Genomic DNA, 23,866 nt, shown 5'->3' with positions numbered 1-23,866 from the left:
GACTCGGGCACGTGGGAGGTCCAACAGGGACCTCCTTGGGGCTCCTGCCTGCCCGGGGACCTTTTCCCAAACTGGACCCATCTGGGCAGCTGTTGGGAGGGGACTCAGGCTGATGTCTGCATTCTCGCTGTCCTGGGACAGGGGCAGAGGGCAGAGAGAGCTGATTTGCTGGCAGGATACTGGATGTGATTGAGTGACGGCCAGATCTGCAATGCAAGGGCTCCAGGGACCGAATCTCAATTCACTGCAGTGTGAGGAAGGAGGTGAACCAGGGACGGGGAACCATGGGCGAGCGTCTCCTTCTCCAGAGAGGACAGGATTGTATCAGTGAGAGCCCAGGCTCCACATCGCTGTCCACCAGAACTTCCGGTGACGAGGGAAGTGCTCTGTACCTGTGCAGTCCTGCAGAGTAGCCTCAAGCCACCTATTGTGTTGAGCCCAGGAAATGCGGCTCATGAAACTGAGCACTGACTTTTACTTAATTTAGGTTTAAATAACTACATGGGGGTTGTGGACTTCCCGTTGGACAGGAAGAGTACATCACATCCTCTGGTGTATCACACCCCAGGGCTGCTACTCAGGGTGCGATCCAGGGAGAGTTATCTAGCCTCTCTGGGCCTCCATCTCCTCCTCTGTAAAATAGGAAAGTTAAGTGATGATTGTGGGGATTCCAGCAAAGAAAACATATAAAGCACTTGGAACAGCGCTTGGTATAAAGCACCCGGTGTCTAAATCCATTCAGTTCAGTTGTTTCATTCAGTCTTTCTAACCAACCTATGCAGTAGAAATTGTGTTCCCATTTCACAGATGGGGAAGCATCCCTATGCCAAGTGGTGGAACACGAGTAAACCCAGTTATTTCACCGCACTTTCCCATAGCCCATGCACTTTCTTTTCTTTTTGTATTTTTCCTAAGTGAGAAGTAGGGGGGGGGAGGCAGACAGACAGACCCCCACATGTGCCCGACCAGGATCCACCCAACATGTCCACCAGGGGGTGATGCTCTGCCCATCTGGGGCGTTGCTCTGCTGCAACCAGAGACATTGTAGCACCTGAGGTGGAGGCCATGGAGCCATCCTCAGCGCCCTGGCCAACTTTGCTCTGATGGAGCCTTGACTACGGGTGGAGAAGAGAGAGACAGAGAGGAAGGAGAGGGGGAAGGGTGGAGAAGCAGATGGGCGCTTCTCCTGTGTGCCCTGGCTGGGAATCTAACCTTCCACACGCTGTGCCAACACTCTACCACTGAGCAAACCGGCCAGGGCCGTCCACGCACTTTCAAGTACACCACACCACCTCTCTCAACATTTAAAAAAAAAATATTGCTCTTTTTTTCAGATTGAGATAGGGCACACTAATCTTTTGAATAACATGATGTCTAAGTCAATTTAAGTGTACATATATGCTCCCTGGATGATTTTTTGCCTTTGGAGTACATTTTCCATAATTCCCAATAAATGTTGGTCTCGGTGACCTCTCTCCCGTGAAGCTCCATGGCCTATGAAACCCAATAGCCATCGCAGGCAGGGCCTTGCGTGATCTGTGCCCGCTTTTGTCCACAGCCCGTGGCCGTACGGTGCATGCCAGGCAGAATGGGCTGACTTGCGACCCCCGGACGTGCCTTGGGGTGCCCACTTCTCCTGCCCGGAACATCCATCCTTCACTGCTCATTCGCTTTCTTATTTTTTTTCATGTTTTTTTTATTGATGAAGAGAAAGAAAAAAATTACTTGTTCCACTTACTATGCATTCACTGGTTGATTCTTACATGTGCCCTGCTCAGGGATCGAACCTGCAACTGTGACATGTCAGGACGATGCTCAGTGTGTCAATCAGAATGATGTTCTAACCAACTGAGCTACACCACCACAGCCATTTTTTTTTTTTTTACTTTACTCAGTGGTACGTATCTTTTTTACATTCAGTATTATTTTGTGTTAGTGTCGGGTGTACTGCAGAGTGGTTAGACTATCATGTCCTTTACCTAATGTTCCCCTGATAGTCCCAGTGCCCACCTGGCACCATGCATATTTATTACAGCTTCTCCACCTCTTTTAACTATCCTTCGAGGTCCAGCTCAAATGGCACCTCTTCCCTGTGGTCTCCTCTGACCAGTTCCGCCCATGTGCTGCCCTCACTCTTGATAGCACGCGTCCCTTCTGAAATCACGCGGTGGCCCAGAACACAAACTGCCTTTTGATTTGCATGTGTCCGTGTCCATGGCTTTTTATACCAAATGGCCTGTGCTGGCTAAGGATTTGGGCTCCGTCTTATGCCGTTAGGTAGCACCGGTGCCTTGCACAAGGTAGGCTACTGGCAGAAGACTCCGAGAATGTTTATGGATTCACTGAATGATGCCTTTGAAAACAGTCTCTGCTGGTGACGCCTCCTGGATGATCAGCTTGAACGTACAAATCAGTGCCTGAGATTGATTCCCTGTGTGCTGGGTTGCATTTCCTTGTTATTACAGCAGGTGACCAGAGGAGCAGGGCCTTCCCGAGTCCCCTGATTTCTCCCTACGTTACAGACGAGGTAAATGCTGCATGAGTCGGGGGAAGAAGATGTCTTGAGCCCCAGCCTCAAATTCTTTCTGCTGCTGGGTGCCTCCGCGGTCATCCACCCCTCCGGATTGTTAGCTGTCCAGAGTGAGGGCTTTGTTGTTCCAGGGTCAAGATCAGGGTCCGGCAGAGAGTAGGCACGTGATAAGTACTTATGACTAAGCCTGCACTTCGCTCTGTTAGCAGTTTTGCACAGGTTGAAGGCTCTACCCCTTTGCCTCTTATTATTCTGGTCATGATTAGGGTCTTGGTGATGTCCCTGTGACTAGAGGGACAGAGATTGATGGAAACACAATGGGCTGTCTTTCTGGCTGAGAACATGGTTCACCCTCAAAGAGGCCCTCCCATGGGAGGCCCAGCCAAGGAGGGTGTGAAAGCACAAAAGAAGGAAAGAAGGGAGGAAGGAGAAAAGGGGAGGAATATAGACATTCAGGAGAGAGGAGAGGGAAGGACTAACAGTAATACGTGACAGTGATAACAATACCCTAATTATAATAACAAGAGCAGATACTAGTGGCAGAGGCAATGTGAACGGCCTATCTGAGTAATTACTTCACACTGTGTTAGCACATCTACACCTGATCACTACTCTGTAAGGGAGCCACTAACTTTCACTGGTTTGCAGAGGAGTAAATTGAGACTCACAAAGGTTAAGTAACTTATCCAAGTTTCTGCAGCTGGCCCAGGGGTGGGGCGGGGAAATCTAGAATTTGACCCCACAACTGTCTTCTGCTAGAGCCAGGAAGAAAAAAGTAGGGAGCGATGAAGGAGGGACAGTGTTCATTGTGTGTATCTAGTGCGTGGGGCTGCGTCCGAGCACCTGTGTGTGCAAGGGCAGTTCTGATCCCGTACTGACCTCCAACGTAGGCACGGTTGTCTCTCTGATTTCAGTGGAGGAATCCGTGTTTCATGAAGGGCTCAAGGTCATGCTGATAGAACGTGGCAGAAGCTTGGATTCCAGCCCACATCCCTTGGACTGTAAAGTGTGTGTGACTTCCACTGCTCAAAGGAAGGTTCAGGCAAGTGGCAGGTGGAGGGACTGTGGAAGAGTTCACATTGCGGATCCCAGATCATGCGGCGATTGTTCCCAGGGCCCTCATCTCAGAACAGCTGCTTCAACAGCCCGCTTGTGTGCAGATGTGGGCTGCCCAGGCCAAGGGCGCCGCCGGGGGGGGAAAACCTCCCTCTGGAAGGTCTCTCTGTCCCTCACAGGAATCTGCTGATGAGGTGGTGGACACACAAGTCAGCCGTGTCCGCTGGACATGTGGTGGACACACAAGTCAGCCGTGTCCACTGGCCATGTGGTGGACAAAGCCCGCGGTTTGCCTCTCGTGATCATTACCCCTGCTTCTGAATGCTAGAGGGGCAGGCCAGAGAGAAACGTCACTCTTGTTCTTCAGAATGAGAGCCGGCGTTTGAGCGGGAAGGCCACCAGCAGGCATGCAAAGCATCAGCAGCCCCTGTCCTTTTGTTCTGGTGTATGTCTGGACCTTGCATCCTCCGGAGCCTCTTCCTGGGAGCAGTGGAGCTGGCAGCGGCTCCGGCAGCGGCTCCGGCAGGGGCACTGCCTGCTCTTCAGAAGCAAAGAGGAGAGAGCCGGTCCCCGGGCGGCTCTGCAGCCTGTGCTCGCAGAAGAAGGTCTAGGTGGGGATCAGAGACCCCGAGACCCGCAGTGGGAACCCGGGACTGCAGGCTGCATGGCCATCCCGGCACAGAGTGGGGTTTTCTGCAGGTAAAGTGGCTCGTGCTTTGTCTTGGACACAACAACTTGGAACACAGAGGTCTTCATTAGGAAAGCTGGAGGCGACAAGGAAGGGGGAAGAGGGAAGAAAAACAAAATAGTAATTTACAAAAACCCTCATTTTATGAACTTGAGAAAGTCTTGTACTTTTAACGCACAGCTGTTTTTAAGTGAAAAATCACTCCTCTGACCTTTCTTCAATAGGCCAGTGTGGTCAAGACCGTTCTTAACCGTTGCTCAGCTGTTTCTAAAGCAGGGGTATCGGTGGCCCGGCACAAAGCACGGATATGGTTGCCGCTTTCTCGATTAACCCATGAATATCTCAGGGCTCCCAGAGAAAGGCCAAGAAGAAATCGGGAGGCTCCCTAAGACATCCTGCTTCGACCTGAGTGCTTCTGAGCCCAGCGGTGATTTCCACGTTCCCGTGCTTTGCTCTGGAGTTGGCTGTGTTTCCCGGTTCTGCTCTAGAGCCTGTAGAGAGGGCATTTTGGATGCAGACTAACTGGATTTATGTTCTTGGCTTTTGATAGCTGAGTCTCTATCGGGTGGTTTTGCAGCGGTGGATTTAGAGCAGACAGAACAGCCCCGTTCCTGCTCTGGAATCACTGTATCTCGGCATTCTGGTCTAGAAATGGTTCAGGGCTCAGCAGGCTTCTCTAGAGCTGGCAATGCCTCTGGGCTCTGAAGTAAAGCTCACGATGCTTGCCGCGGGCAGTGCCTCGGGATTTTCATGCAACCTGGCAGTGTCTCTGTTCCCGTCTAGAGTGAATATGCTGCTGGAAGCTCACAGCACCCCTTTGACCTGATCTACACAGCTTGTCTTTCCTGATCTAGAATTCATGAAATGTCATTAATTGCTTTCAGTATCAATTTTTTTTTTAAAGAGAAGTTTGGAAACACAGAAAGTTAGCAATGTGTTTAAAAAAAAAAACCCAAAACTTAAAACCAACGTGCTGAGAAATCTGTTTGCAGCAAGATTCCACACCTCCTCACGCTTTTTCCTTCGTGCCTCTGCTGGTGACATCATCTGAGAGACGGGGGTTTTCGTGGCTCCGCTGTGGCCCAGTTTCCCTCTTCTCTTCCCCTTTCTTTTTTCTCTACCCCCCTTGCAATGGTTCCTCCCGCCCTCTGCCCTTCACACCTGGCCCTCAGGCACCGACTGCTCAGGCGGCTTCTTCCCGGGTGCCGCTCGAACCCAGAACCTTCCGTGCTGTTCTGTGAGGGTTTGTTTGCATCATTTTGGACACTCCAGCCAACCCCCTCTGTGTATTTGGGAGCTTTTCAGTAGAAAGGAATTTTATCTTTCTTGCTTTTATTTTTCCCCCTCTAGGGTCCCTTTTCTCACATAGACCATGGGGAATAAAGAGCCCAATGCATGACAAGTGCTCCCTGAATGGATACTGAATGCGTGAATGCCTGAATTAATGAATGGATGTGAGAGACATAGACAACTTTCAGCTTTGCCTGAGAAAAATAATCTGAGTCTGCCTTCTAAAAAAAGAAGCAGAGATCTCTGGGAGCCCCCAAACCCCTGCCTCTCACCCCTTAAGAATTTCAAGAAGGTCCCACAACCCACTCTCCTCACCCCGTCAGCATCTTACCGCTGGACCAGGCACATCTGCCATGAAGTCACCCACGGACCATCTGGCCGGGGGTCCGGTGTTCCACTTCTGCTGCGGGAGATTACATAAACTGGACAGCCGCCTCCAGATGTTAGCAGTTTCTGCTCCTTTCCCCCTCCCTTTTCAACAACAATAATAATAATTAAAACAAACACAGGACTCATCCCCCACCCGCACCCCTGAAATTACAAACAGGTGGGCCCTCATGCCCTCCCCTCTCCGAAGGCCTTCTAGTCTCTCAGCAGAGCAGCCGACCCTCAGCGAGGCCTGCCTTCCACTGAGCTGAAAAGTCAGGCCAGCTGCCTTGTGACTTGGGCCGCAGGCCCCAGAGAGGTAACATGGCCCTGTCAGGAGAAGTCCCTGCGCTGGACTCTCTCTCTCTCTCTCTCCCTGGCTCCCTCCTCCCAAAGCCTTGGCCTCCACCATAAATGGATGTATTTTGGAGGACTAGGTGGTTTAAGAGATTAGTAATGAGATCCCGAGTCTTTCACAGCTGGGTCAGGAGTTCAGGGGCGGGCTGGGCGGCCAGTGAATGGCATCCTTACGGAGGCCGGCGCGGTCCTGCGGAGGGCCCATGTGAAGTGAGCCCTGCCGGGCCTTCAAAGGGAGGGGCTGTCAGCCGCACAAAGGCAGCCGCCACATCCGACACTAATCACTCTCCCTTGTCAGAGGATTTACGAGCTGGGCCAGCCCAGCCCCGCCCGCCTGCCCAGCGCCTTCCCAAAACAGGCGTCTGGGTTTCAGCAATGGGCACAGCCAAGGGCCTGGGCCTTCTGTCTGTGGATGGGGGGGGGGGGGGATCGCTGACCCCGCGGGGGGTGGGAACTGCCATTTCCTACACTGGTGACGGTGTGAACGACAGCACAGAACACAGGTTGGGTTTGCCGCCGCCTATCGTGGAGGCTCTGCCGGGCCTCTTGTACCCACTTTTCCTTTTGAAGAAGGTTGGGGCATCTAATTTCTGTCAAGAAATCCAGAGCCTCTGTCTGCGAAACGAAGCAATTGCATGAGCAGTCTCCAGGAATCGACTCCGCGATCCTGACCCCTCTGGCTCTAAGCACTTGTCCCCTCCTGTAGGAACGTGAGCGGGCTGCAGGTCTTCCACGACCTCTGTGCTCCGTTCTCTACGAAAGTCCCGCGGGGTCACTCAGTCGGGACGGGAGTGTCCATCCCAGACCGCAGGATTCCAGACACTGGGGGAAAGGGGCAGGCCTGGAGGATGTTAGACCCCCAAGGAGTGTGAAATACCTAATAAGCCAGGGACAGACCCCGGAGGGAAATGAGGTGCTAAGCACCCCAGAGCCGAGCTCCCAGGCGGGAGGGCATCCACGCCAAGTTATCTTATCGGGAAGCGTCTCCTGGGTGGAAGCCGCGAGGTCTGCTGCTGCTTCCAGAGCTCTGGGCGGAGGACGGAGGCAGCACTCTGCCCCGCACACTGGCCCTGTGGGCAGGAAATGCTTCTTTGCTTGGCTGTCAGTGCATGCCAGAAAGTAAATCCTGAAATTGAAAGAAAGGCAATCCTCCACCCCCGCCCCGCCCCCATCTCTTTAAGTTAGGCATCACAGGGGAAGGCTGCTCTGGAGGCCTCGGGAAAGTGATAATTGTTCCTAATGGTCAGTTTAGAAAGCCTGCCCCCCCCCCATCATTCTCTTCTCTCTTCCTTCTTATCAAGTGTGTAAAAGAGAGAGGTTGGAGAAGGGGATTGAAGGGGTGTGTGTGTGTGTGTGTGTGTATGTGTGTGTGTTGTGTTCTCTTTTAACCCTCAGTTGCCCTTTAAATTTTCTATGTTCAGAGGTCGGTTTGGAAAAGGGGCACAGCCAGTGGGAGAGGCCCCGCAGCTGGAATTGGAGCCTTTGGGTTGCATGTGCTCATATGTGCATTATTGGAGATGAAGCATGTGAAGCACCTGTTAGAAAGCCTGATCTATATAGCAAAGGACCAATGGCATTATTGTTATAGTTGTGAGTTCATTTTTTTTTATTCAACTAACATTTGCTTGGTGCCTATTTTAGGCCTTCCTGTGCTGTTAACACTGAAGATGTAACAAGTAAGACCCCATTCTTTTCCTCAGTGAGCTAACAGCCAAGTTCAAGGATTATGAATGGGTTATTTCCTGGACTAGTCCCGACCAATCCTGAGTGGCTCACGGGAATGGTAGCCTTTTGTTAAGATGGATTCAGAGGTCTACGCCCTGAGGAAGAGTACGTGCTGTTTAATCACTGGCTTCAGTCCTGGCAAGAGATGGGGGAGTACTAGCACTGATGCCACATGCCAGCTTGACTGGTCCAGTGGGCTCACACACTGTTCCACTTCCTGTTAGCCATCAGTCTCAGTTTCTCATCTGGGGAGTAGAGGTGACACTAATACCTTTCTCATAGGGTGGTTTTAAGGATTAAATGTGATAATGGTATCAAACAGGCTCTGGAGTGCAGCATACTGAAGAGAGGAATCACTGTGACTACCAGTTATTGTTGTCATCATCCTTCTTATTTCATGTCAACTCCGCCTGAGCGGGGGGGGTGGGGGCAGACAGGTCCGGCTGCAGTGCCTGCCAGCACTCGTGCACGGACCCTGAGTCTCCTAGTGGCTTCCTTGCACCACATGGCTCTTATCATCTCTGCACATCTATGGGGACCTGGGCTTCTGGGTTGGCTCCATCTCCCTTGGGCCACGCGTATCACCTTGGGAAAGCACATCAGTTCCACAAAAAGCAACATTCAGTGCGCCCCACCCGCTGACACCGTAGAAAGGAGAGAGAGCTCAGGGGCAGGCGCTGTCCTTGGATCTCAGGCACAGAGACAGACATATGAACATAGGACAAACCGCAGTGCAAGCGCCTTACACGAAGAGGATGGCCGAGAATTATTGGGAAGTCCAGCCACAGGGTGGGAAGACAGTGGACTTTGAGTCAGACCATTTGGCTTTGACTCCCTAAGCCATGGGGGAGAGACCAGTGCCTTCCAAACCTCAGAGTCCTTATCTCTAACATGGGGACATGGGGACAAAAATGTTTACTCCTCAAGGTTGTTCTTAGGGCCAGATGCAACCGTTCGCGGGCTGCACCCTCACTGGTAGGCTGTCTTCAATAGAGCGGTGCCCTTTCCCGCCCCCTGGGAAGCACCAGCATGTCTGTAAGGGAGAGCCAGGCTGGCTGCACAGAGGTGGCTCCCCTCACCTGGGCGCTCCGAGGCCCTCACAGCCAGGAGGTGGCTCCCCTCACCTGGGCGCTCCGAGGCCCTCACAGCCAGGAGGTGGCTCCCCTCACCTGGGCGCTCCGAGGCCCCTCACAGCCAGGAGGTGGCTGCCCTCACCTGGGTGCTCCGAGCCCCTCACAGCCAGGAGGTGGCTCCCTTCACCTGGGTGCTCCGAGGCCCTCACAGCCAGGAGGTGGCTCCCCTCACCTGGGCATTCTGAGGCCCCTCACCTGGGCGCTCCGAGGCCCCTCACCTGGGCACTCCGAGCCCCTCACAGCCGGTGTCTGAGGGCAGCCTCCAGCCGGCTCTCCCTCTTGCAGTCGTCATATCCGAGAATTCTGCCCCTCTTGCAACCTTGCAATTCTTGGGAAAATTGTGAAAATAATTTGGCATCGGACCTGCAAGCCTGAGGTTAAATACTGGGAAACACGGCCCGGTGTACATGTGCGCATGCGTGTACATGTGTGTGTAGGGTGCATTTAGGTGCATTGTTATTGTCAGCGTGACCCCCCCCATTCACCCCTCCCTATTCCTCCTCCTCCTCCTCCTCCTCCTCCTCCTCCTCCTCCTTCTTCTTCTCTCTCTCTCTCTCTCTCTCTCTTTCTCTATGAGGCCCATTCCCAAGTCCCTTTGGGTTGAAAGAGGAAATTGGAGAGGATGGACTAGAGGTTTGACAAGCACTTCCTCCCTCCTGTGATTGACAAAAGGGCATGTAAATCTGTAAAAGCGAAATTCAATAGAAACCTCATGGCCTCTCCCCTGTGTGGGAAAATAGCAGCACTCCCCGCGCCCCCGTTCTCCCTCCGCTCTCCCCGCCTTTGTGTACATCGTGTGTGGGTGGAAGATAAACTGGATTTAAAAGGCCTTTGAAAGCAAGACATCGTTAACTCCTCTAATTGAAAGCAGTCTTCAGCAGAGGAGGGGGTCTGGAGGCAGGCGCTGGGTGTTGTGGCTGTGGCAGTGCATGGCGCGGACGAGAGTCCCCAAGTCCTGGGGACGCAGGGGCTGCGGCTCCCGCCACCCCGGGCACCTCCAGCACCACCTGCCATGCTGGCCCAGGCCGGAGGAGCTCACGGTGGTGTGTCTTCAGGTTGTCTCTCCCCTCCCCGCTGGGCTCCGCTCCCATCTGTCTGTCTGTCGGCTGCCACGGCTGGAACCACCTCTGAGGACCATCCCCGCTCAAACAACCCATGCTCTCAGCGCTCTGGCGAGGGTCTCGGCTCTTTTGCAGCACATACAAGAAGAAGAAGAAAAGGAAATGAGACAGAACACGCATTGCTGGAACAGACCCGGTCGACTTTTACGTCGCTCCCCCCCCCCCCCCCCCCGGTGTCTTAGACCAGCCAGGTGGCTGTGAAATCAGCTTTCCACCTCGGAATATCAGAGACCTGGGGTCTGTGAGGCAACCCAGAGGCCAGCAGGATGACCACGCTCCATGGCGGAGCCTACCCTTTCATCAGCCGTCGTCGCCAAGAAGGGGCCAGAAACCCAAAGCTGGCAGGATGTCAGAACCGAAAAGCCCTTTGGGAGTTCATGTCCCCCTGTCCTCGACAAGTGGGGACGATGGGTGTCTGAAGTAGGTGATTGAGTCAGTTCGAGGAGGCAGGTCCCTTGCTTGTCCATCCAGGGCTCTTGTGACCACATCGCCCTGTCCGGGGCAGACCTATAAGGGCCTGCTTTGGTCTGCCGAGGCAGCTTCTACTCAGGAGCCCAGGAGGAGGCAACAAGGAGAGGCCCCAAGCCCACCTTCCATCACAGCCCTGAGAGAGGCGTAGGCAGGCCCTGTTCAGGACAGCATCCGTCTCCAGTTACCAGTGTGGGCTGAGTTTGTACCCGGATTTGAATCCTGGCTCTACTGATGAGCTGTGTGACCTTAAGCACATCACCAGGCCTCAGTGCCCTCATCTGTAAAATGGGTATTATCATATACCTACCTCAGAGAGTTGTTGTGAGAATTGCATGATTGATAGAATGCATATAGAGTCCTTACAACAGCGGCCAGCACAGAACCAGCCCTCAGCATATGCTGTTGTTGCTATTGTTCACTGGGCAACTGTCGTGTCCTGTGTGCCGGGCCATCTGCTGAGATTGATTGGAAGATAAATAAAACATGGTTCTCACCTTGGAAGTCTCCAGAGTTTAAAGGGATACGATTGGGCTCTAAACAACCGTAATCCGACTTGAAAGTGCTGTAACTGCCGTATATATAAAGAACAATGTGGACACAGAAGAAAGAGCAATTAATTCTGCCTGGCGGTGAGCACAGGCTTTCAGAGGAGGGGTGATATTTGAGACCGGCTTTGAAGTGTGTGCCGTATTTCACAAAATGGTCAGTCCAGCGCAGTGGAGGGGTGCTGGGGGTCCAGGGAGAAGTCTAGGCACAGGCATCACGGTGGCAGAGTTCACGGCACACAGGAGAAGAGTCGTCCAGTGAGAAGGGGGCACCGCCGTGTGCATATGTGGATGCCCGCCTGCTGCTCACGGAGGGAAAGCAGCAGCAGTGAACGCAGGGACGTGCTGGAGCGGCTGTGTCCAGGAGCGGCTGTGTCCAGGAGCGGCTGTGTCCAGGAGTGGCTGTGTCCAGGAACGGCTGTGTCCAGGAGTGGCTGTGTCCAGGAACGGCTGTGTCCAGGAGTGGCTGTGTCCAGGAACGGCTGTGTCCAGGAACGGCTGTGTCCAGGAACTGCCCAGCCCGGGCTCCATGGGAAGCCCTGGAGGCAGTGGATATGTAGCAGGGTGCTACCATTCATTTTTCACTTTGGAAAGTTGGTCATTACGAGTGGGACGACGGGCGGCCCACAGTGTAGTCATTGGTGCTGTCTTCTCCATCAGAGGAAGTGGAGGCTTTGACCAGGACGAGCAGCAGTCATGGTGCTTGGTGATTGAATACACAGAACTTGAAATCCCAGGGATCCAGGTTCATACACAACTGTATATACAACCTTGAAAGAGTTATTTAAAGCCTCCAGGCCTCATGTCCTCATCAGAAAAATGGGATGATGGTTGCAACTTCGCAGAGTGATTATGAGGGTTAAAATATATTGTTACCATGCGACCGTTGGTGGGTGTTAATTACTGTCTGTGTCCTTAAGTAGCTGGGGCACTAAGAGATTATTTCATACAAGTAGTACTTTTCACACATGGGAAAACCGATGTCCAGCTAATAAAGTGACACAGTCACAAGTGATCACATTTCCTATTTCCCATGGGCGGTAATTGAAATAAGCAGGCTTCTTTGAAGACGATGGAGTCTAAGGGATTGTGCTAAAGAGAAGAGGCCCCTCTGAAGGCCAAAGCGGAAAGAGGAGATGCTTGCCCCTTGGTTCCTACAGGTGCTGAGATGGTAATAAGAGGCAATGAGCTGTTCAACCTCCACCAAAGAGCTAGGCTTGGTTTCTCGGAAAAGAGAGAGGCACGGGGCCAGAATTCTTGCCTGCTAGTTGTGCCATGAATTCTTGAGGGAAGAGGGAGAATTCTCACTGGAGATGGTTCTATCCTAGAAAGGTAGGATTGAGAGGATGCAGAACATAGACGAGGAAAGGGCATCAAAATGGTCCTTTGCATAACAATTTTGCCACTGACTTCCTGTGTTATATTGTGCAAAACCCCTGCCTTCCTTGATCACGGAAAAAGGAATCATCTCAGTAGACAACCTGTTTTCAAGTTCTCGAAAAGAGTAGGAGAAAGTGCAGCCAGGTGTCTCCCCCTGGCTGTTGGGAAGAACTGTCCAAAGGTGAACTGGACATCCATAAGAGAGACTGAGTTCTCTGTCCATAAAGTAATGAACGAGAGGCTGGAAAGTCCATCTCCATCCCCGACAAAACCTAAGTGAGGGTGCTTGCCAGCCCAGCTACAAATCTTCTTTATCTAGCAACAGTATGGGAGTTTCCCTTCCCCTTCCACTAGGTTGTTTAAGTATTGATGTATTCATTCATTTCATGAACATCAGTATTTCAGTCGTTCAAAATAATATTTGTTTTATTTCATTTTATTGTGATAAAACACTTAGCAAGAGATTCACCGCCTTGTTATGTGTACAATGCAGTATTGATTGTAGGTACGCGCAATGTTGTACATCAGATCTCTAGAACTTATTCAGCTTGTTTAACTGAAATTTTACAGCCATTGACTGGCAACTTCTTTTCCCCCCTCCTCCAGGCCCTGGCCACCACCATTCCATTATTTGATTCTATGAATTTGACTATATATTTTAGATACCCAGTGTAAGGGAACTCACGTAGTCTTTGTCCTTTGTGACTGCCTTATTTTACTGAGCACAATGTCCTCAAGGGTCATTCAGATTGGCTCACCGGATGGGGTTTTCTCCTTTTTTACAGTTGAATAACATTCCATTGTATGTATGTTATACACCATTTTGTTTATCAATCTATCTGTCATGGGCAGTTAGGTTGTTTCCACATCTTGGCCATTGTACATGATACTACAGTGACCATGGAAGTGGGCAATGCAGAAAGATAGGTTTCAATCAATCTGTCAATCTATCTGTCATGGGCAGTTAGGTTGTTTCCACATCTTGGCCATTGTACATGATACTACAGTGACCATGGAAGTGGGCAATGCAGAAAGATAGGTTTCAATCAATCTGTCAATCTATCTGTCATGGGCAGTTAGGTTGGCCATTGTACATGATACTACAGTGACCATGGAAGTGGGCAATGCAGAAAGATAGGTTTCAATCAATCTGTCAATCTATCTGTCATGGGCAGTTAGGTTGGCCATTGTACATGATACTACAGTGACCATGGAAGTGGGCAATGCAGAAAGATAGGTTTCAATCAATCTGTCAATCTATCTGTCATGGGCAGTTAGGTTGGCCATTGTACATGATACTACAGTGACCATGGAAGTGGGCAATGCAGAAAGATAGGTTTCAGCTGCAGGAAACGCCCTCTTTATCTCAAGCCTAGAGGCTGCAGATGTTCTTAGAGCCCCCTTGATGTGTGCCATAGGACAGTGAGTGACATGAAGGGAAGGGTCAGGTCCTGTTCACGCCAACATGACAAAGACAGTACAAAGTTCCTATGTTCAACCCCCTGGCATCTCTGGGCCTTGGGGGCTGGGTAGAGCCCTTGGCATCATCATGAAGATTTGTGTGTATAAGAATCGAGACTAAGGGGATGCAGAACGGTTCTGCATGAGTTTTCAGAGATGTACAGATACAGAAGGGGGTGAAGGTTGGAAGCGATTGGGAAGGTCACTGGAGCCAGTGACTCTGGAGAAACGGGAGGAAGGGAGCTGATGAGCAAAAGGAGCTCAGGGTGTTGGTGGGAAAGCTCGAATCCCCACAGAGCGTGATGAGGCTATGCTGCCTCCAGCCCCACAGAGTATTCAGTAAAATCTGCATTGCTCAGTGATACTTCATGGAGTTGGGTTTGCTTTTTCTTTTTTGGAAGGTACAAAAGAAGGGGGGGGCAGATGAGAACAGAGCATCCCCATAGAATTAGTTACCTCGGGATCATACTGCATCCTTCAAGACCAGTCCTGTGGCCGTGAACTCTTGCTCCCAGGGATTTGGAGCACCATGTACCATGCACCCTCAGTCAACGGCTGCTGAATGAGTGATCCATGCAAGATCTATGAAAGCAGGAGGCTGTGAGTGTTTGCTCCCCTGCAAGTCCCCCCCCCCACACACACACACAACTCCCTAGGAACATAGATGGTTTTAAGTTCAACTGGGGCTTTGGGCTAAGGTTCAGCTGGATTTGTTTCCTCTCTGATCTGCTTTAACTGTCCCAGGATCCCAACCAGCCCGGGACAAGCACAAAACTAAATAGGAAAACAGGAGAATAAAATAACAGCAGCATGTTCTTCTAACGCCCCATTTAGTGCTGATAGGGTGGATGAGATAAGAGGAAATTGTATTTAAGCAGTAAGAGGGCTTGGTCGACTTCTCTGACCATGAATGCTTAAGATGCAGAGATAAGCACCCCCCACAAACACGCACACTCCAGCCCTCCAGAGATGTGCTCCAGCGTGCTTTGCTGGGGGACAGGCAGCTAAGAACACAGGGGAAAAGAATTTCAAAATGATACATGTCAAATTGCTGGCCTGGATTGCAAATGCCATAGCTAGTTTATGCAGAGTCTTGCACTGCTGTAAAATGTAACACAATCTGCCTAGGCTTCTTCCCAGTCGTTTTTGAGAAAAGTAAATAAACTTGAAAACGTCTTCCAGCCCATTAATGGAACTGTATTTTACCCTAGTCTCCTGGGTGTTAGGCTTGTGCAGATCCAAATAGCTGAAGCCATCACCTAATTCGTGGCACCTTCCCTCTCCCTAAGAAGTTACCTGTGGCATTCAGAAAACCAATACGGTATTTACAGGATCCGAGCTGGTGCCTTGGGGAGGGGGGAAGGCAAACTTCAGTGATGCACATTTCAATTTCTTTCCAATGTTTTGAAAGCTCTTTTCATAAATGAAATTTACAAGGCAGCTGGATGGATATCTGAAACAGATGATGCTCTGGTTGAAACTGTTGGAGCAGAAACTAAGCAGATTTCCCCTCCCCCAGTCCTGAGCTCCCCCACCCCCAGGCTGACACCTCCAAGGCACCCCAGGAATTCATAGGTGACACCTCGACAACCTATGACGCAATCCAACATTCAATTGTGAAAGATAAACCCGCGGTCCAAAGGGATGAGGCCACTAGTCCACAGTCGCCCGTCACATTTTGAGGAAGCTCAGACCAGAACCAGGTCTCCTTAAATCCAAAGCCAACTCACCATTGAAGAACTCTTGGGCGAATGTGGGATTCTCCAAAGTTGGTTACACAACCTTCTCCCTTTATTGGAGCTTTCAAGAATGAGTTGATGAACATGTTCACATTAAGGGAAATTGCATGAAAGGTGTGGGGAACACCTGGTGTTAGATGCTTGCAGCTGTAGATTACAGCGCAGCCAAGGACTTTATATTGACTTTGATTAGTGAATTTGATGTCTAACTTTTCCACTCCATTTTTAGTCATTCTACTCTCATTTATATGAATCTGTGGGTATAATCTTGCTTTGTGTGATTTTTATAAATGACATCAAAATGTACTTACTCACTTAGGTCTTATTCTTCTTAATTTACTCAATGTTATATTTTTGCAGTCTCTCCAAGTTGATGTCTATGAACTAATGAATAGGGCTCTGGTTTTGTTCGGCCAGGACCCATACTGAACAGGTGTTAAATATTGTTATTATCCTCCCTGGATAGGAATCTCATTCAGTCCTCTTAGTATTCTTTTGTTTATAGAATCCCATTATGTGACTATGTTATATTTTTATGCATTGAGTCCCTAAAGGATGAACATATAAACCATTTCTGGTCTTTTGCTACTACAGATATTGATGGGATGGATATGCTTGATCTTTGAATGTCTTGATCCTCTCTAGGTCTGCCTGACTTTTTTACGTGAGTAGGCTGAGACCTGCAGATGTGGAATGACAGGCCCAAATTCACAGGGAGGTTTAGAGAGAGGAGCCATGTTCAAGCTCAGAGGAAAAGCACTCATTTGGGATGACCTCCTCTGAACATTCTGGCCAATCACAGGAACAACTCAGCTCTTCATATGCTTTTCCTCTGTAGCCTTTTTCTGTTCTACAGTTTACAGTTGTTCATGCATGTGTGATCACTTGATGGAAATCTGCACATGCCATCTCTCTAAACTCCACCATCGGGCTTGTCCATCATCTTGTCTCACAGGACCGGGAAAATAGCAGTGACTCAGGGAGTATTATTTGAATGAATGAATGAATGAATGAGCGAGCCAGTGAATGAAATGACATTTGGATACTCACAAAACCGCTATTTCTTTTTGTTTGAATAATTCCACTTGACTGTACACACTTTGTGTTCCTTTTAACACTGTTCAGTGTATCTACCATTGAGAATGAATGTGTGTATATGGGTTTGTGTCTGTATATATATATTTACGTACATCTATATGAAGGGATGGAGCTGATTTTCTTCGAGGGAAGCAAGTGCTGATACTATCATAGTCTTGCTCTGTTGTCAATATAGCCCTAAGCACAATTTACAGATTTATTCTAAAGGGGTCTGCTTGGTATTCAGCAGTCTATTTTCCTGCCACATTCTCCAGGCAGCTTATAACAACTTAACCTTTCCGAACTTCTGATTTCCTCTGAACTCCTGCTTCTGTTCCCTCTACCTGCAATGCCCTTCCCCTTATCTCTACCTTATTCTTCCAAACTCAGCTCAAACATCAACTCCTCTGGGGTGTGTTCCCCTAAGAATTACTCTCTCAGTTGACTCTACCACTGAAACATGTTGTCTGTGTTTTCCTTAATAGCACTGAGGATTTCCTCTTCCAGGTAGAATTTAGGCCTCTGGAATAGACTCTTGTCCTTTCATCCCTGTTTCTCCCTAGGGTGTCGCAGACAAAATATGTAGATATCAGAAGTTTTATCAAACCGAATTGAGTTCGACCCCCGCGACCTTCCGCAATATTTGTTTCTCTTTCTCTTTTCTAGGTGTGTCGAACCAAGGTGATCGATCTCAGTGAGGGCATTTCCCAGCACGCCTGGTATCCTTGCACCATCAGCTACCCGTACTCCCAGGTGATTCAGACCACCTTCTGGCTCCAGGTAAGCTGATGCTTTGAGAGCCTTAGAATCTCCTGTGGCCCCCAAGAAGCACTGCCTTCCATCACCCTTCCTCAGATGGTTTTCTACTCACTGAGGGTGTTCATTGTTAGGGATGGGGAGCAGAACACTTAGGGGTAGGATACTTCCTGAAATGGAATCCCTTCAGTGCTTGTGAAGTACCCTTCAGTCATTCTTGCTTGGGCAGAGTTTTGGATACCTTTGTCTGCCTGGAGCCTCCGTGCGTTGTTCAAGACCTTTTACAATGGTTTTGTATTCCCTGACACTTTCAGTGAGATCCCCAGAGAAAAGCGACTATTCCTTTCCTTCCAGCCCTCTACATGTTTGGTCATCTGTTGGAAGGCATTTGTCACGTGGTATTGCATTGCTGTCTATGAGCCCGTCTTCCTAGGGACTGTGGATTGTATTGAGTTTTGGTGTGTGTGCCAGTCACCTAACTGAACTCCATAGTCTGCAGAAATGCAAGGCGAATGTCTTTCTTAGCTTTGTCTCCTCGGTGCCAAGTACAGAGGTTAGCATGGAGACATGAGGAATAATAACAGTACCGTTTTTTTTTTTTTGTGGCTTTAGTTTGTCCCAGACACTTTAATCCCATTTTCCTACTGAGCCTAATAGTCACCCTGTGATTCGGTTCTTTACTTAACCCTCCCATTAGAGTGGAGGGAACGGGGCCCAGGGCAGCACAGCCTCCCCGGAACACCAGCAGGGAACATCTCAGAAGGAGCAGAGCTGAGATTGGAACTGAGTTTCTGATCTCGGAGACTCTGCTCTTCGCTGCAAGGTTTCCCTGTCTCCCAGTTCTTGTCATGGAGCCATGATGGGTAATCTAGTCACTGAAATAGAAGATTCTCCTTGAAACCCCTGCCCTGTGGCTGCTTCCCCACCAAGGGACAGAGGACGTGAGCGACCCCCTTATGTCATGTGCATTTCAGGCATACTTTTCTCAGCCGATGGTTGCTGCAGCTGTCATTGTCCACCTGGTGACAGATGGGACCTATTATGGAGACCAAAAGCAGGAAACCATCAGCGTTCAGCTGTTTGACACCAAAGATCAGAGCCACGATCTAGGTGAGCACGTCCCCTGGGGCCTGACTTACTCTGGGCACCTGGTTCCAGTCTGCCCTTGGCGGTTGTGGGAGCCGACCGAGCGTGAGCGCTTCCTCCCCCTTCCTCCTGTCTGTTCTCGCTGACGTTCTGCTTGCCTTCACGTCAGGATACGATTGTGTATCTAAGGAAGCCTGAATCTGACAGGTACAAACGGAGGTAGGAGTCAGTGTGAAGGGCCTCCCTTCAGCAGCTCCCTCCCCGGACACCTTTAAGCTCAGCATCTCATATGACCCTCAGAAGGCCCTAGGGAGGAGACGGAGCAAAGGCCGTTTCCCACTATACATCTCAGAACCTCACACCCAAAGAGACCCCAGGTCGCATGGCAGAAGCTCCTTACCCTCTAGCCAGAGGTGCCTGTGCATGACCCCCAAGTACCAACCATGTTCCACTCTGAGCTGCACACTCATTCACGGGAGTAAGAACAAGAAAGGGCCTGATTCAGGGGCAGGAAGGCAGGTGAGGAGTCAGCTGCCCCGGAACAAGGGCAGGAGTTGTCACTGGTACCACCCGGCCTCTACATATCCACATGAGACACGAGCCACAGGACAGCCTCCCCCCCCCCCAGCTGTTAGCCAGGCTCTGAATCCTGTCCCTGCCACTCACTCACCAGGAAAATGTGAGCCATTCCCTCCACCCCCAGGGCCCCATTAGACTGCCACCTTCCCTCATGCACATTGGGGACAATGATGCCATTTTAAACGCAGACATTAAATAAGATATGCCTTGAGACTGTTGTGACCTGTGCCTAGCACACGGCCTGGCACTGAGGATGTGCTATGTTGCCTGCCCTCGCATTTCCAATGCAGCCATGCCAGGTGTTTGGAATTGCAGGCTGGCACCAAAGCCCAGGCCTCAGAGCAGTGCCCACACCGTTCCCCAGGGAGCAGGTTCCAAAGACCCCCGGGAAGGAGGCAGAGCCGGGGCCAATCCAGGGTCAAGCAGAAGCCCAGGCCTCAGAGCAGCGCCCACACCGTTCCCCAGGGAGCAGGTTCCAAAGACCCCCGGGAAGGAGGCAGAGCCGGGGCCAATCCAGGGTCAAGCAGAAGCCCAGGCAGCAGGGAGGGCTTTTGTGGTGGTTGTTGTTGTTTTGTTTTGATGTTTACTTATTTAGTTAGTCTGAAAGGCAATGGGGGGACATCCTAATAAGGAAGAGAAAGAAAACCCCTCTGGACTTATCTGGATTCCTGGTAAATTTCCCTAAGTGGGAAGCAAATATTTTCATAGCTGTCCAGGCAAAGCGGACACCAGCCAGGCCCTGAGCAGAGGTTTTCGGCAGAGTGAGGAAACATCCAGTTCCAGGGAAGCTCTTCAGATCCTGCTACGTGGGGCCCGAGATGTGCACACATCCCTGTCCCTCCCCAGCGGTCCTCGTGCTCTGTCCTCAGCATCCGGGCATCCCCTGCCGAAGCTCGGCAGCTCCAAGAGAGGGGCCCACAGGAGGGTCCGCCGGACCAGGAGCTTCACGCCCAACCTAGCCTGTCTGCCTGGACGTGGTCAGGACTCCCCATTGGTTTTTGTTTTGTTTTGTTTTGGGTTTATTTGGTCACAGAGACAGAGAGAGAGTCAGAGAGAGGGACAGATAGGGACAGACAGACAGGAAGGCAGGGAGATGAGAAACATCAATTCTTTGTTACAGTTCCTTAGTTGTTCATTGATTACTTTCTCATACGTGCCTTGACCGTGGGCCTTCAGCAGACTGAGTAACCCCTTGCTGGAGCCTGTGACTTTGGGTCCAAGCTGGTGAGCTTTGCTCAAACCAAGATGAGCCTGCGCTCAAGCTGGCGACCTCGGGGTCTCGAACCTGGGTCCTCCGCCTCCTAGTCTGACGCTCTATCCACTGCGCCACCGCCTGGTCAGGCAGGACTCTCCCATTGTTTAGACACAGATGCTGAGTGCGAGGGTTGGCTGGAGTCACACAATGAGGAAGTGGCTAGCACCAGAATTGAACCAGGGTCCACCAGCACCAAAGCTGGATCACTCCACGGCTCTATCTCCGCCCATCACTCCCTCCACTCCCCTTCGGGATGCGCCCTTTCCTCCCTGCCCTCTCCCTTCCGTCCTGAAGCCTGGGGACCAGCTCCCTGTCCTAGAGGGGTTTTAGTGAGGCAAGCTTGGCTTCTACCTGGACATTTTATCGAGGGCTGTCCTGGGTGCCCCTGGAGAGCCATTTCCTGCTCAGGAGTCCTGGTCTCCTGTCCACACAATGGTCACTGAGGCCCTTACTTCCTCACAGGGCTCCTCGCAGGTTCTTAGATTTAAAATGGGTACTTTCCCCTCCCCGGCCCCTCCAGTGGCCTGTTGCTGTGAGCTCTTTCTGGGAAGGCAGCCTGAAAACTGGCAACTCAGACCATGAAGCCCTAGTGCAATGTGGGAGGGAGGAGAGAGTGGGCCCGGGACGCTGGGCTGAGGGGTGGCCCTTTGGGGGTGGGGAGAGGGGCCGTGGGCGCTAGGTAAAGGGAAAGCTCGGGGGGCAGGGAGGCAAGGGGGGTGGACAGATTTGGAACCAAGAAAAAAAGCAGACAAAGGAACTTTCAATCAAACTCAAAATCCCCACCGGCCACCCAATGGTGCTTTTGTGCAGCAACATGAAAGGGCCCGGGGGCTTCGGGAAGGGCCCGTTGGGGAGGGCGTGACTGGCCTTGAGTAATGAGCCTGGCCCCGGCCCTCTGTCTCCCCTGACAGGCCTCCACGTCCTGAGCTGCAGGAACAATCCCCTGATTATCCCTGTGGTCCATGACCTCAGCCAGCCCTTCTACCACAGCCAGGCGGTACGTGTGAGCTTCAGTTCACCCCTGGTCGCCATCTCGGGGGTGGCCCTGCGCTCCTTCGACAGCTTTGACCCTGTCACCCTGAGCAGCTGCCAGAGAGGGGAGACCTACAGCTCTGCTGAGCAGAGGTAAGGCGCCCTGGGGCGGCTCGCCCTGGGCCATTTTGTAGCCAAGTGGAGACGGGGTCGGCATGTGTACTGCTATGAAAATCTGGGGGTATCTCCCGTCTCCTCCTTCTGGGCTCTGGTCAGCTGTGCCTTTGGGCCTGATGTCAAGGGGTGAGGCAGGGAGGCAGGGATGGGTGGTGAGAAGAGGACCCTCTTCCTCTGGCTTGCAGCGGCAGAGCTGAGAGTGGTTTGCAAGGTGACCCTGGAAACATTGCTTTCTTCCTCTGGACCTCAACATCCCCATTTGAACAAAGAGAGGGCAGGTGGATTAGCTTGCTTTCAGCTCTGAAGTACTGCACTGTTCTGCTTCCTAAGCACAGACAGGAGGCATAAGCCTCTGAAATTGAGGGGGAGGGAGGGAGCCTCTTACTCGTCCCACCCCAGGTCACTGCGTTGCAGTGATGGGGAAATCTCTGTCTCCTCCAAGCCCGGTGTTGAGCTGCCTCACGTAGCTTCCTTACGCTGGGACCAGGCGTCCGTTGATGAACCTAGTTTAGGGCTGAGAGAGGAAGGTGTTTCCCGGACAGAACAGGAGCTCCGGTAGTCCTCGTGCTGGATCCGAATCTGCCCCTTCCTGATGGCGTGTCCTTGACTTCCTTTCACTGTTCTTGGTCGCAGTGTTCTATGTTGGAATAAACGGATGGTAATATCTACCCGATAGGGTGTTCATGGGGGCTCAAGGGGGCGCTGAGATGACGGTGCTCTTGCAAACAGGCGCCATGCAACAACAGTGCATTAATAAAGAACAGTTATCTCCCCACGAGGGCGGCACTTTTCAGTGCGGAATTCTGCGGAGGGTTCTCGAGGTGAGAGCTGGAGGCAGCCTCAGAGACTCCCTGGGACATCAAAAGTGTCCAAACTTTGGTACCCTCTAGAATCCCAGGGCCCCAGCAGGGGAAGGGCCGGTCCAGGCACACAGCATCTCTCATGTTTGTGTGAGATCCAGGAGGAGAAAGAGTTGGGGGTCTCCGTGGGCTCCCTGAGAGGGGAGCCCTGGGACAGGCGAGGCAGCCCTGCCTGATACACCTGCGGGTGAGGAGGGGAGAGAGCAGGGGCAGGGGGACCCCAGCCTTTCCCACGCCCCTGCTGCCACAGAGAACACAAAAGATGGTTGCAAAACCCACATTGCTCTGCACCCACTGTCTCCGGCTTCTGTTGTGCAAAGTCTGTTGCAATCCTTTGGAGGCCAGAGAGCGCCTTAAATATCACTCATTGTTATAGTTCACCCTAAGAGGGCTTTTTCATCCCCGGCTCTCCAGACTAGGAAAATAAGTCCATTCTGAGAACCCAGAGAAACAGTGTGGATGGAAAATGCAAATGCATGAACCTTTCCCACAATGCTTCCCGTCCTCACCCAGGGGCCACGCCGGCCACAAGCCGGCACCGACCGAGGCCGGCACTGGCTCCTCTGAGTCCTTCATGAACAGTTTCCGTGCCCGAAGTAAACCGTAGGAAGGTGTTAAGCTCTGAAACAAACCAGTCCATACGTACTTGTGGAGTTATTTGACTGGCTGAAGAACACTGAGGGGGGCCGAGCATTGTCCTGTCTGACTGGTGATCTGACTGGGAGCCGGTCACTCCTTCTCTCTGGCCCTCGGTTTCCCCACCTATGAAATGATGATGTCTTGGATGACTTCTGTGGTTCTCTCCAGTGCTAAGGGCCTGTGATTCCCAGGAGATAGGAGAGACACAAGGGAAGAGGAAAGGACTGACATTTATTATTGTATTTATTTTTAAAAGAGTGTTTGAATTGATTTGAGAAAGAGAGGAAAGGGGAGACAGAGAGCGGGAGAGAGGTCGATTTGTTCAGTTTCTTCGCACACTCACTGGTTGCTCCTACGTGCCCTGACCAGGATGGATCCGCAACCTTGGCATGCCAGGACAACGTTCTGACTGAGCTACCCAGCCAGGGCCTTATTGTTTTGCTATCTTATTTTATTATCACATGTCCTGGGAAGTATGGACAGAGTGAGTGAGTCGAGGCCATCCAGACAGTCAGAGGCCAAACCCTGCTTGGCCAGTCCCTAAAAGCCACATTCTGCCCACCAGAGCAAGGAACATCTGTCCATCCGTCTGGGAGAAAAGGG

General features: G+C 51.4%; 1 protein-coding gene across 1 annotated transcript in view; it reads left to right on the top strand.

Moving 5' to 3' along the window:
* PAPPA (pappalysin 1) overlaps positions 1-23,866 on the top strand; it is a 242,666-nt gene that overhangs the window by 153,864 nt on the left and 64,936 nt on the right. The window contains exons 11-13 of the mRNA XM_066256394.1: positions 17,606-17,719; positions 18,670-18,805; positions 21,527-21,740. Coding sequence (XP_066112491.1) covers positions 17,606-17,719; positions 18,670-18,805; positions 21,527-21,740 — 464 coding nt within the window. The remainder of the gene's footprint in view (positions 1-17,605; positions 17,720-18,669; positions 18,806-21,526; positions 21,741-23,866) is intronic.

Source organism: Saccopteryx bilineata, chromosome 2 (assembly GCF_036850765.1).
Source record: "Saccopteryx bilineata isolate mSacBil1 chromosome 2, mSacBil1_pri_phased_curated, whole genome shotgun sequence".
NCBI classification, from domain to species: domain Eukaryota; kingdom Metazoa; phylum Chordata; class Mammalia; order Chiroptera; family Emballonuridae; genus Saccopteryx; species Saccopteryx bilineata.
This window is presented reverse-complemented; position numbering and strand designations above follow the sequence as displayed.